The sequence below is a fragment of the Microplitis mediator genome, chromosome 5 (assembly GCF_029852145.1).
Source record: "Microplitis mediator isolate UGA2020A chromosome 5, iyMicMedi2.1, whole genome shotgun sequence".
Lineage (NCBI taxonomy): Eukaryota > Metazoa > Arthropoda > Insecta > Hymenoptera > Braconidae > Microplitis > Microplitis mediator.
The window spans coordinates 20,128,850-20,146,260 of NC_079973.1; the positions used below are offsets into that span (position 1 = coordinate 20,128,850).

Here is a 17,411-nt window from a genome sequence, read left to right on the forward strand (position 1 = left end):
AAAATATTTATTTTATTGTGTCAAAGTAAACTCATATCAGTTTTAAAAATTTACTGCTGTCTTTCAGAATCTCGAAATTAGCCCTGAATATTCAAACATTTGGTTCAAATGTTTTTGTACCACAAAAAATTTTTTGAATCTCTTAACACTTCTTGAACGTAGGATCTGATATCAAACATCAATCATAATCTCCCTGCATTATCGTTGCTACGACTTTTATTGTACAGTGTTTGGTATTTAATAACAGTACTATTATCTTGCATGAAAAGTTGATTTTTCAAAAATTAAACCCAACTTTATTAATTTATTTGTAAGTAATATCGTTAAATACTATGTAAATATATTTTTCTATGAAAGTGCTATTGCTAATAATCCCAAAATGAAATGCGTACATTCCAATTTATGTTACTTTTTTACAACATACTTACAACAACAGTGATTGAGCTATTATTGATTTTATTGATAACAAATCAAATCTTTATTATATTTTATACAGTACTTTCTACCATTCATTAAAGATATTTTCGTATTAGAAGTGAAAATAAGAATGTGTCCATTTTAGTTTATTCATACTTCTTGTTCAAACGTTTTTAATAATAAATAACAGGAAACCGTCGTATTTATAACCTGAAAAAATATAAATAAGTTCTTGAATATATTTATTGTAAAGGTACTTACATATTTATAATTGATTTATTGTTTTAATAAATTTTTTAAGAATTATTTTATGACTTACTTTTACAAACATATCAATTGTCACATGTAATAAATTACATGCTCTTAAAATTAGTGGTTTTTGAGCAAGCATTATAATTATTGAAGACTTCATTCGATTATTTCCAACCCAATTTGCGGCATAAATACACTCTCTGAATTTTTCACTCTAAACATATATTTAGAATACAAAAATTTTAATGCATAATATATGTCTCGAATCCAAAGTCGGTTACTTATTAAATTTGCATGCATTTAATATATTTCAACTACGGATACTATTTCAATTCAAAACTTGTGATATGAAAAATATTTTTTTCATGATACCAGCATCGAAACTTGCAGTTTCAGTGTCTCTACAGCCCGTCGAAACAAGCTAATTTCAAGCCGATGCTGCAAACAACTGCTAGCGAATTCGTAATTCAAAAATACCTTCATACCGCGGGCAGAAACAATTGTGTTTCTGTCCGGTGTCAGTTATATTTAATGTTCATTTGCAGCCTTATTACTCTCATTTGTTTACTTGTCACTTCAGTTTACTCATTTCATTTTTTTAGTGACAGTTTTAATTAACCAAATAAAATTACTAAAGAATAAGTGAAAATAATATTTTTGTCTTATTTACTATTTAATAAGTGACTGTAAATCACAAATTTCTCATTCTCTAACAGTTCTCCGCATCATCAACTTGAAATTAATTTGTTTCTTACTGGCTGCTGACACTGAACCTTGAAGTTCCGATGCAGGTAATCATGAAAAATATAGTGTGTGACTTAGGATAAAACACGAATTCAGACTGCGGGTGATGTCAGCCCTCGCCTGCGGCTCGGGCAGCCAACCTCACCCTACTCTGAAATCGTCTTGTTTCATCCCTTGTCACACAATAAACTATTAAAAAATTTTATATTTTTGCTGTACCCTATAAGCATTTAACGGATTAATTTCCACAGATTCGAAAACTAATTGCATGTATATTTAAAAAATACAGATAAATTATGTTGTGTTGGTAGCACTAGCCTATAGCCCGTGGAACGAAATTCTCGCTAAAAACGAATAAGTGAATACGCACTGAGAATCAGCTATAAGTATACCATTAGTCGAATGGGTGGTATACTCATAGCTTGAGAAATAGTGACTATCCATTGATTCGTAGTAAATTTCACTATTTCAATTTAAAAGAGCTCATTTTATGTATTAAATTTTTTCTTTTCTTACAAGATACATATAGGGTACAAGTACCATTTATGGTCACTGCTTCATTTTTGGACATTTAATACGTTATTTTAATTAATAAAAAAGTATAAAATAAGATTCCTATGAAAAACTAATTATGTCATTGCGTATTTTGCAATTTATTTTACTTTAATTTTTCATGTGTCCAAAACATGCCAAAAACGGTCCCTCTATCCTACATCAAATGTCATTTTTATTAAACCTAAATTATAGATTATAAATAAATTTACCTCGATAGTAAGTTGCGATCCCGCCCAAGCAAATATGTAAACTTGTATTAGTTTCAAACAAGCATGTGCGGAGCATAATATCATTGATATAATAGGTATCGTTTTTGCCTATTAAATTATTTATAATATATTATAATGTAGAGATGTATGAAATATCTGACGCAACCATGGTTAAATTATTTAAACTTAAAATAGTAAATCCATTTAAAAAATTTCCTATATATTAACCATTTTTATTTGGCTGAAAATCTCAGAATTTTTTCATTTTATCCCATCAATATTTTACATACTAAGTAAAATATAAAATTTATGAAAAAAAAAAAATATAAAATTTATTTTCTAGTAACTAGTTACTTATCTCACCGTTTTTCACATCAATAATTTATGTATGTATTTAGTGACAAAGAAAAAATTGAGCAAACTGAGTTATTAAAATTCATGATTACAATAGCTACTGAATTATCTGTAGCTTTTAAATTCATTAGTAAATTTAAACTAAAACATGTTTGCCAAATAAAGTAATTCTAAAAAAATAGTATAATTTGATTTTAGAATACTGAAAGTATAACATTTATTTAAATTATTTTTTTTCATATTTATAACTTTTTAACAAAATGTAGATAATTCAGCAATAAAAATACTGATTAATGTGTTCATAAATGATAGAATATTAAAATAGTAATAACTCACATGAGAAAGTTGAAAAATTACAGCGCAAAGTACAATCGCATTAACATTCATAGTCCACAGGATTATTGGTCCATAAATTTTTTGAACTTTTTTGCAGCATTTCAATAATATTTCATACTTATCAACGCATTGACGTATCATTAATTCGCTATTATTTTTATCTAATGTTAATATATGGTACGATATTTCTCGTAACATACCAATTAATTGGAAAATGTAATATGTATAAAGGCTATCTAGACTAGAGGTAATAAAAATCATGCTCGCTGTTAATAAATACTCATTAATAAAACAAAAATTGTACAATAAACTATTGCGTTGAGCTTTCCAAGGATAGATTGTTAGAAAGATAAGATTGTATTCAATAGGCCATATTCGATGGCGACATTGATTTATAATGAAGATGATTGGATCGATTGCATAAGAAATGCAAACAATCGTGACAAATGTCGTGATAAATGTCGGCCAGCGTCGAAAAGTTGTTACTTTATTTAACACTAGATTTGACATTTCGGGTGATTGTAATAATTTATCAAAATATGGATCCAGAACCATATGTAAATCGTCCACATCTTTACGATTTATTATAAAACATGCTGCCTTGTAACAAAAAAAATTTTTTTTTACATTATTTCGTACAAATTAAAAAATTTTGTTAACTCTCTGTGGTTACATTTCTTGATAATTTCACGTTTTTAACATTCATTAAAAAAACAATTTAATCGGTTTTTGCAAAAATATAATTATTTTGACAATACGGATCATAACTCGGAAAAAAGTAACGTTCATTAATTATCACATCCAATTTTTTAACGATATTTATATTAATCAATAATTGATTGACAGAAACTTTTACTAGAGTTGAATCATTTATTTGAGAAACTCCATAAGTCAAGAAAACAAAATTTTACAGGAAACAAAAAACATTTTTTTGGAAAAACTGGACATCAAAATTATAAATAAATAATTGAATACAATAATGTTAGTGTCTCTGAAAAAGATTCTAACAAAAAAAATTTAATTTTTTAACTGAAACTACTTAAAAAAATTATTTCAAGTTGATTGACTTATGGGGTTTCTCAACCAAACGGAAAAAAAAGTTATAAAATCATTGTTTTTTTTTAAATGTTTCCACTTAAATCATATATTACACTGATAAAATGAAGTATTAAATATGTATTTGAACTCTGAAACTCAGAAATCACAAAAAATTATAATTAATTTGAATATTTTAATTAGTCATATAACAGTCAACAATAAAACAACATTTGAAATTAATTTCCCAAAAAAGCGCGAATTTTAAATAAAAAAAAAAAAAAAATTGTTTCTCTAAAACTAAAACTGCATATGTTTATTTGAGTCATTGACTTATGGGGTTTCTCAATTAAATGAAATTACTGTCACCCCGTTAATTTTTTTTAAACGCTGATTTGATGCATATTTTGATTGATTTCTATGGAGGGACATCCAAAGAACCCAAAAATGCAAAAAAACCCAATTTCGTAAAAAACATGACTTACGGGGTTTCTCAAATAAACGATTCAGTTAATAGTTGAAATAAGTCGAGCTACGGCAACCACAAAGGGTTAATTTTATTTTTTATATCAAAATAATTGATGACAAACTTTTATCATAACTGTAGAAAAACCTAGTATTATACTCAAGCTTCTGGTTGCAAGACTTATATTGGTGATATTGGTGATAAAAAAATTAAACACCCCGACAATCGGAATTAAGAATAACGATAGATAAATATGAAGTAATGAACGGTGTATTAAATTTGAGTCATCTTTTGTCCAAAGACCGACAATAAAAAGTAACCGTTTGATGATGTTTTTAAACTTGACAAATTCTAACTGTTTATCTGCAACCATATTTCGGACAATAAAAAAAAAGATAAAGAAACGACAAAGTTTAGTTTAATAACCCGATTTAAAATGACATTTTGAAAATAAAAAAATACTAAATTATCGCAGAATATATTGATAGATTGCAGCAAACGGGTGTAGAAAAAAGGGTAGATAGAAGCTTCCAAGCTTAATTGCCCATTTAAGGAATATGACTGTTGATGATTGCAACAACAGTTACAGTAATAGTTATTATATCGATTTTAATTTTTATGCATTGTAGTGGGGACGTCAGTCTTAGCACAACTTTCAACTTGGACAGATCGCTTAAATACAAAGTTGCCACAGTTGTTTTATAAGTTTTGTTTGATACCACAATAAATTTTTTGAATCTCTTAACACTTGTTGAACTAAATATTTGATATCAAACATCAATCACATGCTCACTACATTATCGTTCCCACGATTTTTAATTGATGATGTTTGGTACTTAACAGAAGTAAGTGATATTATTTGTCATCATACATGAAAAATTGACTTTTAATAACTAAACATGATTTTATTTGCAAGTTCCATCATTAAATTCTATAAAAATATTTATTTTATTGTGTCAAAGTAAACTCATATCAGTTTTAAAAATTTACTGCTGTCTTTCAGAATCTCAAAATTAGCCCCGAATATTCAAACATTCGGTTCAAATGTTTTCAATAATAAATAGTAAGATATTGTTGTATTAATAACCTAAAAAATTGATAAATCTATCGTAGTGAAAAATGTTAACTGTATTTATAGTTACTGTTCACTTACCGCTGAAAACATATCAATTGACACAGTCGTGAAGTGATAGGCTCTCATAATGAGTGGTTTTTGAGTAAGCATAATAACTAATGAATTTATTAACTGCTTGTTTCCAATCCAATTAGCATTATATATTGCGTCTCTTAATTTATCACTCTGTTAAAACAAAAATATTCAAAATCAATTATCACCAATCATTAAATTTCACAACTAATCATATTATATTAATGTTTACCTCAATAGTCAACCGTGTTCCTGACCAAGCGTAAAGATAAACTTGTGTTAGTTTTAATCCTGCATGACCTGCATATATTATTGCTACCATAATAGGTATAGTTTTTGCCTATTGTTATGAGAAAATTCGTTGTATTATATATTATACTTATCAGGGGTTATCAGATATTTTCGGCTGAGTTTTTATCGGAAGTACCGTTCGCAGACTTGAGTGTGATAGAGAAAAAGTGCAAACCCTTCTTATGAATAGATATAGTAGTTACTCAAAAAGGTGACAAAATAAAAAAAAATTTTAGTTTTCGTAATCCATTTTTTAAAATTTTTTAAAATTAAAAAAAAAATTATACTAAAGAAACTAATTTTTTTTTTAATCTTCAAAGAAAATTCTTGCCATTAATTGATCATTTTTCTAAAATTCCCAAGACATTCTACGGTAAAAAATAACCCACAAGGAAAAAGTATACATCCGTATATATTCGGGTAAATCTGAATATATGCCGCATATATGAGACATATATTTAGTTTTGCCCATATATATCCCGGATATATACTTTTTTCGTACGGGAATCAGTTACCCAATTACAAAACCCAGTAAGAAAAAAGTTTATAGATCTTTGTTTCGAGAATTTTTACAATATTACATTCTAATACCGAGTATGTTACAAGTGTATTATTTTAACAGACATTAAATTTGTTCCATGTTTAAAGTCATAAGTAAAACTATAGTTTTTTGTAGTCACTAAAAGCACATTTCACGGTGTGTCAAACTTCTATAGATTGCTTATGGCTTTTCAATATTATCAGGTATGTGTGTTAATTTCAACTACACACTTGGTTTTAGAGTGTAATGTCTTTTACACATTATTCAATCTTTTTTTCATTAATATATTTCTTGTTGACTCAAAAATACATGTATATTAATTTTCTTTCAAAAAACGAATTTGAAACGAAGAGAAAGGCAGCCATTACTGAGTTTTGAAATTGGGTAGTTGTAATTTGTTTAAAAAAAAAAAATAATAATAATATTATTAGTGATGATAACTATTCAGATATGCTCATAGAATAACGTTTTTTTTTGACTCACATGAGAAAGTTGGAAGATAACTGCGCAAAGTATAATCGCATTTGTCTTCATAGTCCATAGTATTATTGGTCCATAAATTTTTTCTATTTTATGGCGACATTCCAACAATATTTCGTACTTGATAACACATTGTCGTACAATTATTTCTGAATTGGTGTCTTGATCAATAAGCGATATATCATGTGCGATTTCACGGAGTATGCCAATTATTTGAAAAATGTGATAAATAAAAAGACTATCAAAACTGCCAGTTACGAAAATAATGCTAAATGTTGTTAAGTATTCATTGACAAAGTGGAAATTGTAGATAAATGTATGGGGTAAAGGGTACCAAGGATATGCAGTTGGAAAAATAAAATTATATTTAATTGGGTGTATATCATGTCTCCATTGATATATTATTGACAAAATTGGAACTATTGCGTAGGAAGTGCACGTAAGTGTCACAAATCCCGTTATCAATATCGGCAATCGTCGAAAAGTTGTTATTCCTTCAGAAACGATATTTGATAATTTTGGTTTCCTTATCAATTCATCATAATATGAATCAAGGGTTTCATGCAATTCATTTACTTCCTTACGTTTGACTTGGATGCAAACTGCCTTGCAACAAAAAAAGAAAACGAAAATTGATTATTTTATACTAAGCATCGATAGAAAACGTTAAAACTTTTTTTTTTAAATTAATGATCACGCACTTTCACCATAACTGTTGAAAACCCGACTAGTAAACTCAAGCTTTTTGTAGCGAGATTGACATTTGAAATGTGTGTTTTAAAAAAATTGAACACGCCAATAGTTGGAATTAAAAAAAATGATATATGCAAATACAGTAAAGATCGGAATAAAAAATTTGATTTTTTTGATGACCACAGACCGACGATTGCCAATAAATATTTCATAACATTTTTGAACTTTTTATATTCTAAATGTCTCTCCGTCATTTCCGAATGCATGGTTTTAAAAATGAAAGACCTAGTAGTCGATAGTTTAATGGTAAGACTGACATTTAACAAAATTGATGTAAAAAAAATTGTAGTGGATGATAAATTGTTGAAAATAACGAGACGAAATAAACGATTTGAGTTTTTAAAATTAATTGTACAGTCAATTTGTATAAAAGTCTTCGACAGATGATTGTTGGTAATTGATATGATACATGTGATAATAGGTTTTTTATCGATTAGAAAAATTTACGAATGCAGCTGTCGCAAAGCTTCAGTCTTATTTCAACTACTATGCAGTATAGAACTTTAAAGAAAATTACTTTTATTGTCATTGTATTGAGCTTGTTTTTAGTTCACTACAATTTGTGAATACACACGTGAAGAGTGAAATAATCTTTTCGATTATGCTTTCGAGTACTAGACGAATTAATTAGAATTAAACCATTTTTTTTCCTGTAGATATTAGAAAATCAGCTTATATGATGAGTTGACGTTTAAATGATCTTGTACATTAATCGTTTACGTCAAATCGGTGATTAGTTCAGTGAATGAACAAGATCAGTAAATAAACTTTGTTTAATTTCACCGACGTCATTTAAATTTTAATCACAATTACATGAAGAAAATACTTCATTGCTGTTTGGTTATGAACTTTTAAAACTTTAATTCTAATTTTTTTGCATGGTTCTATATTCAAATATTTAAAAATACGACCGTTCATTTGCTGACTCAGTCGACCTCTATCTGTAAAAAATTTTTATGAACAAAATTAAATTTTGAATTTTGGAACTTTCATTTTAAATACTTACAGTATTCAATGCTTATTGAAAGTTAATAAAGAGTTAAAAATAAATTCAATGAGAAAGTATTTCTAGTAAAGGTTATTTTCATTAACAAAAATAATTATAAGTTTGTGTGTAATGTGTGAAAAGGAAGATATGTTGCGATATGATCACAACCATTTCATTGCGCAGTGGGCACAGGAACGTGCAAATAATAGGGTGACAAATAGAGCTAGTATTGTTTGTAACGCAGAGAGAAAGAGAGTGACACAAACTAGCTATCACGATACCAAAACACTAAACAACGACGGATTCAAATTTTGTTGTTTGTATCCCTACTATCTAATAATTTACCCAAAAATTCCTGAAGATTTTCACGCTTTAAGAGCTAAACTACCCTATCAAAAAAATCGATATGGGAATCCAGCCTAGATTCTTATGTGGGATCCCCCATGGCATTTTCGGATGGATTCCCATATGGTTTCCTACAGGAATATTGATCTGTTCTTTTGTTCATATATGCGTATCAATAAACGATAGGCATAGAAACCCAGATTCCTATATAAATTTCCCACAATGGAATCCATGTATCCAAGTTCTTGTCTTAAGTTCCTATATGGGAATCTAGGTACCCACATGGAAAAAAAAGAACTGCAGCAGCTACAGGACTTAGTTCTGTTGTAGCTACAGGACTTGATCTGTAGCTGCAACAGGAAAGCTCCGAAGTATTCACAAGATCATTCCTGTTGCAGCCACAGGAATAAATTTGTGGTTGCAACAGGACTAATCTTGTAGCTGTAACAAGGCGGGTTCTATAGCTGCTACAGAACTTTTCTATAGCAGCAACAAACTCATGCTACAGGATCTATTTCTGTTGCAGCAACAGTTTTTTTTTCCCGCTTAGTTTCCTATATGGATTTACCATATGGGAATCCAGATCAGGTGGTTTTCTACATGAATTTTTATATAAATCCATACACTCCTATATTAATTCCTATAGATTCTTATATAAATCCATACTTTTCTACATGGATTTCTATGGGTTCCCATGCAATTCGACATGGATTTTTTTGATAGGGTAATGATAAAATGAAATTAAAAAAATAGTTTATTAAAATATAAGATCATTTTTTTTTTTCAAAACCAAAATAATAGGATTCTCATATAATTTATGATTCTTGCTCAAAAGTGTTGAGCAGTAAAAAATATGATGCTGTAGTATTCAAAACCTAAAAATCGAATAAATTAAAAAATGAATGTTATTAATGTAATAAAAATTAATCGGCTTACCGATCCAAACATTTCAACTGAAACTATTGAATAGTTACAAGCCGTCAAGATTAGTGGTTTTTGCGACAGCATAATAATAATTGAACGCATATAGCGTTTTTTTCCAACCCAATTAGCGGCATAAATAGCTGCTCTGCAATCTTCACTCTGTTAACGATAAAAAAAAAAAAACAATAATAAATTGGAGTTAAATTCCATCCAATAATTAAAATTTATCGTATTACTTCAGCAGTTAAACGTGATCCCGCCCATGCGTAGATGAATACTTGAATCAATTTAACACCTGCATACGCTGTAAATAAAATTATCCTCCCTACAGATATTGAACTCATCTAACAAATAATTAATAATGGAATACAAAATTTATTGATATTTGAACAATAATGTATAAAAAATTTTACTTGACTAAGTTGAAAAGTAACTGCGCATAATATTACAGCATTAGTTCCCATTGTCCAGAGTATAATTGGACCATAAATTCTTTGGAGCTTTTTACAACATTTAATTAATGTTTCATATTGATAAACACATTCGCGTACTATTAAGTCACTTGATCCTTCTTTATCCTGATTGTCATCTGTATGCGTTAATCGGTATGATATTTCACGTAAAAATCCAATCATTTGAAAAACATGAAGTGAATAAAGATTATCGACACCAATAGTAATACAAATAATACTTAAGATCGTCATAGATTCAGTTAAAAAATGCAACCGATAACGAAAACCATTTGGCGGAATATTCCAGTTATAAATTGAAGGAAATGGCAAAAGATACTTAATATGTTCAGCTCCATGTATCAATTGGGAAATAACAAACACTATTGGAATTATTACATAAGACATGCAAGCAACAACAACGAAAAATATTGCAACATAAGATAGCCATCTAAATGTTGTTATTTGTTTCAATATGACGTTTGTCATTTTTGGATTCCGTATAAGTTTGTTGTAATGTGAATCCAGCATTTCGTGTAGATCTTTAACATCATCGCGGTTTAATACAACACACATTCCCTTAATAAAAAAAGCTATAACATTTTTATGAACAATATTTATTGAAAAACACTTAACTTACTTTAACGATAACAGTTAAAAAACTTGCTAACAGACTGAAACTTTTAGTGGCAAGTGACACATTCAAAAAATGGGTTTGAAAATAATTAAATACACCGATGAAAGGCAATAAACAAGTTGACATTTGTAAATAAATTATTGATCGACTGAGTAACGTTGACTTTTGAGGCGGCCATAGTCCGATTAGATTTAGCAGAACTTTTATGACGTTTTCGTATGCGATATATTCAGATAATTTGTCTTGACTCATTTTTGAGTATTAATTTAATGATGATAAATAAGATAATAGGGCAATTTTAAAAAGGTTTTGATAAATATTACTCTGAATATTAAATTCTGAGAATATAACGACATATGTAGGAATATATTTTTAAGTGGTCAATTACATTTTTGTTGTGCTGTTGATCAATTTAAGAGAATTAAAGTTTTAAGAAAATATGATATTTTAGTTTAATAGTTTTACTATTGATTGAAAAATTTTATAGAGTGCGCTAGGGTGTCAGTCATAATTTAAACGTCAACCTGAACGAATCGTTGAGACGTAACATTCAATAAATGTTGTTTTATTTATTTTTACTAAAAGAAACGAAGACGATTTTTCTTATAAATTAAGAAGAATAGTATAAAGTATGTTATTTAATTTTTTAATGAGTATCAAAAATTCAATTATAAAATGATGAGAACTTTCTTGGATTGTATTTTTAAATATGAGTGTAATGTGAGTTATTAAAAAATAAAATATAAATACTTTTTTATGTTGACTAATTTGAACAATGCAATTTTAAATATTTATAAATGAATGATATATTGATAATAAAAAAAAATATTTATGTGAATGATGGATTGTTGTTCCATTAACATGATTGGTGATTATTAATATATAAAAGAGGGCCAAGCAAAATGGAGATCTTGAGAAGTAAATACATTTTGTAACTTTTCCATTGGTGATAAAACAAATAAGATACCGTTTCAATAGTCCAAGAAAAATTTTTGTTCTTTTTTGAGTAAAATGAGGTACGTTCCATTTCAATGTAATTTGCTATAGAAGCTTTTCAACAACAATAACAAAAGTTGTAAATAACCAATTAGAAAATTTCTTACAAAAATTTCAGTTTCAATTTGCTTGGTCTCTCCTTACCCTAAAATAATGTGGTACTTTATCACAAGTTATATGATTTTCATCTCGTCAAATCAATCCTTAACTATAAAAAAATCTATGTAGTACAAAATTGACTTTCAATTATCGAATGAATTATTTGAATAGTTAACACACATGCACACATTTTGAAAAATTTACTATTGAAGTAAATACTAATCGCTAAGCTACACATTATTGAGTATAGATATAAAAATTAAGTTTTTTCAGCAAACGTGTTAAGTAATAAAAAGTAAGACAATGTAGTATTCAAAACCTAAAAAAAAATTGATAATTCAATCTATAAAATTACATTTTTTTTTTTTTCATAAATATGTATTTTAAAATATATTTACCCCCATAAATACATCCATCGACACTACTGTAAAATTACATGCTGTTAAAATCAAGGGTTTCTGTGACAACATGATAATAATCGAGTGCATAAAACGCTTGTTACCAACCCAATTAGCAGCATAAATAGCTGCTCGACATTTATCGCTCTATTGACGAAGAAAAAAAACGAAGTTGATTTTTGACATTCAAAATGTTAAATGCAATCTTTTTTTCCCAAAAAGTCTATACACTGTAAGAAATCGGGAGTGAATTCGAAGGGATTACTAATTTTATTTAAATCCGGATTCACTCCGTCACTCGGAGTTTCGGAATTTAAAAAAAAACCTCTTTGCATACGGAGTAAATAGAGAGTTTGTTTTTTCAGAGGAGTGATTTCGAGGTGATCTGGATTTTATTTAAACCCAAATTTACTCCGATTCGAAGTTTTAATAATAGAATAATCTCCCCTTCGGAGTCAATTTTACTCCAAGGGGATTTAATAAATTTACCGACATCCGCATCGCATTCACTCCAAATTAATTCCAGATTCAATCCGCGTTTACTCCGCAAATTTCTTACAGTGTATAATTTAAAGAGAATTTTTTATTTTGTAAAAATATAAATTTTTTATCAAAATAAAAAAAAACAACTACAAAACATAACATTAATATTGCAATTAAAAGTTTTTTGTACCTCAGCAGTTAAAAGTGAACTTGCCCATGCATAAATAAATACTTGACTAAATTTAGCCCCTGCGTAGGTAGTAAATAAAATAATGCGACTAACTGATATAGAATTCATCTGCCAAATGATAAATAATAAATAATATTAAAATGTTATATTTATTTATAAGTTATAAACAATAATAATAATATTTTTACTTGGCTTAGCTGAAAAATAACGGCGCATAATATAATAGCGTTTGTTCCCATTGTCCAAAGGATAATTGGACCATAAATTTTTTGAAGTTTATTACGACAATTTATTAATGTTTCATATTGACTCATACACTCACGTACAACTATTTCACTGGATTCTTTATTTTGTTCATTAAAATTTATCATACGGTACGCAATAACACGTAAAAATCCAATCATTTGGAAAACGGAATGCGTGTAAAGATTGTCCACACCAACAGTTATGCAAATAACACTCAAAACAGTTAACGATTCATTTAGAAAATGAAGTTTGAAACGATAACTATCTGGCGGAATATTCCAACTATATATTGCAGGAAATGGTAATATATGTTTTATTGGTTTTATTCCATTAATTGATTGATTAATCATCGTAATAAGTGGAATAACAACGTAAGACAAACATGAAATAGCGACAAATATTGTCATTGTGTAGGATAGTCGTCGAAAAGTTGTGACTTGTTTCAAAATAGTCGTTTTCATTTTTGGATTTGATATAAATTTATGATATTGTGAGCTCAAAATTTCATTGAGTTCATTAACATCTTGCCGATTCAAAATTATACAGAACCCCTCGATAAAAATAAACGTTAAAATATTTACAGTTGAATAAAAAAACTTATTGTTATTTTTTATTAACAAAAAATTACTTACTTTTATAATTATTGTCAGAAAACTCACTAATATGCTCAAGCCTCTAGTTACGAAAAACACATTAGTAATATAAGTTTTCAAAAAATTATAAATACCAATCATTGGTAACAAAGACATGGACATTTGTAAATGAAGTATAGAGCGATTTATGATACTATTAGAATCAGTAGCTGATGTCTTTAACCCGAGAATAGAAAGAATTATTTTTATGAAATTTTCGTATTCAATGTAACTAGATAATTCGTCCTGACTCATTGTCGAATATAAGTTAAGTGACGATAAATAACATAATGGCTCGATTGTGAATCGTTTCTAACTGAAAATATTATTTTCAAGCATATTATAACGAAATATTGTCCATTAAATAACAAATTCATGGAAACAATAAAATTTGATTGGGCAATTTAATACTTTTTTACTTTATACCAATTTAGTAGTTTAAAGTTTAAAAAGGTAACAATACTCAATTATTTTAATAGTTTTAATATTGATTCAAAAATTTTGTAGAGTGCGCTACAGTACCAGTTACAATCCAAACTTCAAACTGAACAGATCAGTATGGTTTAACTTGTTTTCCTGCTGAATAAAGTGACGTAAATGTAAAAGATGTTTTTATGCTTTATATTTTGTTTTTATTGAAATTGTGAGTTTTTACATTTTGAAACTTAATAAATTTTTAGTTAAATCATTGCAATATAAAATATAGTTTAATCAAATACTAGATGTGTTATGCTATAAATCTATAAGATAAAATTTAGTAGAACTCTGTGAAGGAAATTGTCGAGACGGATGGTAAACGCCGGACATTGGATGAATTTCTTCCGTAGTAGAATCTATAGCTGAAATTAAATACTATCGGACGATTTTTCCGGTGCACTGTAAAAAATTTGCGGAGTGAACGCGGATTTAATCCGGAGTGAATGCGAAGCGAATGACTGTTTATTTATTTAATCCTCTTGGAGTGAAATTTACTTCGAAGGGGAGTTCACTTTAATATTGAAACTCTGAATCAAAGTGAATTCGGATTGAAATAAAATCCAGATCATTCCGAAATCACTCTTTTGAAAAAACAAACTCTATTTACTGCGTATGCGGAGTAGTTTTTTCTAAAACTCTGGAACTCCAAGTGACGGAGTGGATTAGGATTGAAATATAATCCGTAATCACTCCGAATTCACTCCCGATTTTTCACAGTGCGCACTGATTTGTATTTTTTACTGAAGTAAAATATGAGAATTTGTTCTATTAAACAAAATTTGAACTTCCACATAAAGTCAAGTGAAATATTCAAATTAAAAATTTCACTATTATGATCTAAAAAATTTTGGCTCATGTTAAAACTTCAAATTCATAATTCTATTTGTAACGAGCGATAGAATTATTTTTTGAAAACATACAATTTAATAGTCCATTTGAAATTAATCAAAGTGAAAAATTCATTTTCATCTTTAATAATATCGTAAACCTTGACTTCTATAGCTATGTCACCGATTATTACAGTAATTATATGAAATGAGATTCTCTTAGTATAGTAATAAAATTAAGGAATTAATAAATTAAACAGTTTAACACTTGAAAAATGAATAAATGTGACGGTAAATAATTTTAGTTTTTTAGACATAAATTTATGTGAAATTTCTTTGAAAAAACGCTTTTACAATTGCCATGTAAATCTGTGTCAGTTTTATGTGGTTATAAAGTTGAAATAATTCTGACTTTAAATGCCATGTTTATTCTTCCTTGCGTGCTCGTCTCGGTCGTTGTGGTGAAAAATGAAACTCTCGTATCGGTCTAATGTTGCACTCGTCTTCTGGCTTCTAACCTTCTGAAATCCGAACCGTTGAATTTTTACTTCTTACACTGGTTTTAGTATATACTATTATCTTCATTATAAAACGGTAACACTATTCTTTTCAAATTTATTGTTTCCTTTTTAGTACAACCCTATCCTATTTTACAAAGAAAAGTTTTCTTTGTAATATAAAAATATTACTTTGTAAAATCACCATTATTAATGTATCAAAATTTTTTTTCTTCAGGATGTTTAGTGATAGTGTCAATTTTTCACTACCAGTAGAATAAAAAAAAAAAAAAACATATTTGTAAAATCCAAAAGTTCACACTTTAAACGCTTATGTAATATTGTGAGTAATCAATTTGTTCTTATTCATTACTGAACCACGTACTTGTTTTTAGGCTAAAATAGCTATTTTCGATACATAGGATTAAAACGAGGGTTTGCGGTATACTTTTATTGGCGACACAAGTCTTGGGTTATGACGCATTCTCAACGTAAACGAGGACATACATCTTTCTCGCACGAGCGCAGTGAGTGGAAATTCTTATTTCCTTACACGGGAAAAAAATTCTAAGGACCAGCACGATACGATTTTCTGACTGTCACGGTACTCATGTGCCCATTTGGAGGTTAGTTAGGATAGCGTCACGTATAGTGGTGGCAGCGATCGTATCGTAAATGGGAGTAGAATGAATTTTAATGGTAGCTGTCCAGATTGCTACTATAACTATACGAACTGCTACCTCACGAAACCCTCATAACGATACTTTAGATTCTTCCAATCACAATAATTTTTTTTCCGTGTACTGAGAAAAATAATATAAAAGAACGAAAACGACCTTACGGAGAAGTTATTATCGTTTGAAATGCAATGGTGTCATAGTAAAGCTGAACCATGTTGACCACCTTCAGAAGTCAAAATAAATACAAAAAATTACTATGGCCTTAGTAAAAAAATTGACGATTATGTCACAAATTACTGTAACCATTGCAAATTTTACGTCATGTGGTGTTTGTTAAGTTTGAAATTTTTCTCAACGTGTGAAAAGTGATTTTTTCTCTGTACATATATTTTTTTGCATGCAGTAAATTTTATAAATTGAATATTCGCAGTTTTTAATTATCCAGGTCGAGAACTATGTAAGATACTCGATATAAGAAAGTGTCAAAAACCCATTTTTTACCACAAGTATGAAAAGTTAAGAGGTTTACTAATTAAAGAGGATTTCAGCGCTTTGATGGCTCATAATAATAGTCGAGAGGAATTCTTCAACCACTGACATTATTAAGCTCTCTAGCGATAGAAAATTTTAATTAAATATTTTTATATGACTAAAATTTAGTTATGTAAATACTTATATCTAAAAAAATTAAGTGTATCGTTAAAACGTTATGTCTTACAAAATCGTAACGACTTTTCCCTTTATTCTTTCATTATCATCGGCTTATTTAAAAATTCCCGAAACGTTTTTATACACAACAACTTTCTTCAATATCTAACTATTTGTTCTTGACTATGAATTTTGTGAATGTCATGGACGATAAAGTACAAAAAATTATGTTTGATGAAATTTTTTTAATGTGCCAATGATTTAAATGATTTTTCTTACAATCGAAAAAAGTTTATAGAGATCCACATAAAAAAT

At 28.3% G+C, this 17,411-nt stretch overlaps 4 protein-coding genes across 19 annotated transcripts in view; 1 reads left to right on the forward strand and 3 right to left on the reverse strand.

Moving 5' to 3' along the window:
• LOC130668749 (uncharacterized) overlaps nt 1-17,411 on the forward strand; it is a 141,926-nt gene that overhangs the window by 94,293 nt on the left and 30,222 nt on the right. Inside the window, exon 1 of one of the 15 annotated variants that reach the window (XM_057471193.1) lies at nt 5,080-5,213. The exons of 11 other annotated variants lie outside the window; for them this stretch is intronic. The gene's annotated coding sequence lies outside the window, so the exon portion shown is untranslated. Of the gene's footprint in view, nt 1-5,079; nt 5,214-11,440; nt 11,644-11,785; nt 11,940-14,504; nt 14,611-17,411 lie in introns of those variants that run through there. 3 more of the 15 variants (XM_057471190.1, XM_057471195.1, XM_057471187.1) reach the window with 3 other exon arrangements.
• On the reverse strand, nt 98-4,875 carry LOC130668751 (uncharacterized). Of its 2 annotated transcripts, none has more exons than XM_057471202.1 (5): nt 4,493-4,875; nt 2,868-3,467; nt 2,178-2,285; nt 737-883; nt 98-648 (listed from the first exon to the last, which is right to left on the reverse strand). In XM_057471202.1, the coding sequence occupies exons 1-5, from the start codon at nt 4,739-4,741 to the stop codon at nt 568-570; spliced, it is 1,185 nt and encodes a 394-aa protein (XP_057327185.1). In that variant the 5' UTR covers nt 4,742-4,875; the 3' UTR covers nt 98-567. The 2 variants fall into 2 exon arrangements, with proteins under 2 accessions (XP_057327185.1, XP_057327186.1); XM_057471203.1 differs by having other exon boundaries at nt 100-627.
• Nucleotides 5,260-11,451, reverse strand: LOC130667359 (uncharacterized). Its single transcript, XM_057468872.1, has 11 exons — nt 10,927-11,451; nt 10,251-10,865; nt 10,074-10,181; nt 9,850-9,996; nt 9,742-9,788; nt 9,482-9,509; nt 7,529-7,954; nt 6,831-7,433; nt 5,748-5,855; nt 5,522-5,668; nt 5,260-5,455 (listed from the first exon to the last, which is right to left on the reverse strand). The coding sequence occupies exons 1-11, from the start codon at nt 11,173-11,175 to the stop codon at nt 5,396-5,398; spliced, it is 2,538 nt and encodes an 845-aa protein (XP_057324855.1). The 5' UTR covers nt 11,176-11,451; the 3' UTR covers nt 5,260-5,395.
• On the reverse strand, nt 12,025-14,335 carry LOC130668752 (odorant receptor 47a-like). Its single transcript, XM_057471204.1, has 5 exons — nt 13,968-14,335; nt 13,278-13,886; nt 13,090-13,197; nt 12,417-12,563; nt 12,025-12,337 (listed from the first exon to the last, which is right to left on the reverse strand). The coding sequence occupies exons 1-5, from the start codon at nt 14,220-14,222 to the stop codon at nt 12,278-12,280; spliced, it is 1,179 nt and encodes a 392-aa protein (XP_057327187.1). The 5' UTR covers nt 14,223-14,335; the 3' UTR covers nt 12,025-12,277.

Coding starts and splice junctions, on each gene's coding strand:
- LOC130667359 (XM_057468872.1), bottom strand. CDS start 11,175: ATGAGTCAAGACAAATTATCTGAATATATCGCATACGAAAACGTCATA. Junction 9,997..10,073: donor GATCACGTTTAACTGCTGAA/GTAATACGATAA, acceptor TATCGTTAACAG/AGTGAAGATTGCAGAGCAGC. Junction 5,669..5,747: donor GAACACGGTTGACTATTGAG/GTAAACATTAAT, acceptor TTGTTTTAACAG/AGTGATAAATTAAGAGACGC.
- LOC130668752 (XM_057471204.1), bottom strand. CDS start 14,222: ATGAGTCAGGACGAATTATCTAGTTACATTGAATACGAAAATTTCATA. Junction 13,887..13,967: donor TTCTGACAATAATTATAAAA/GTAAGTAATTTT, acceptor ATTTTTATCGAG/GGGTTCTGTATAATTTTGAA. Junction 12,564..13,089: donor GTTCACTTTTAACTGCTGAG/GTACAAAAAACT, acceptor CTTCGTCAATAG/AGCGATAAATGTCGAGCAGC.
- LOC130668751 (XM_057471202.1), bottom strand. CDS start 4,741: ATGGTTGCAGATAAACAGTTAGAATTTGTCAAGTTTAAAAACATCATC. Junction 3,468..4,492: donor TTTCTACAGTTATGATAAAA/GTTTGTCATCAA, acceptor TTTTGTTACAAG/GCAGCATGTTTTATAATAAA. Junction 884..2,177: donor GATCGCAACTTACTATCGAG/GTAAATTTATTT, acceptor ATATATGTTTAG/AGTGAAAAATTCAGAGAGTG.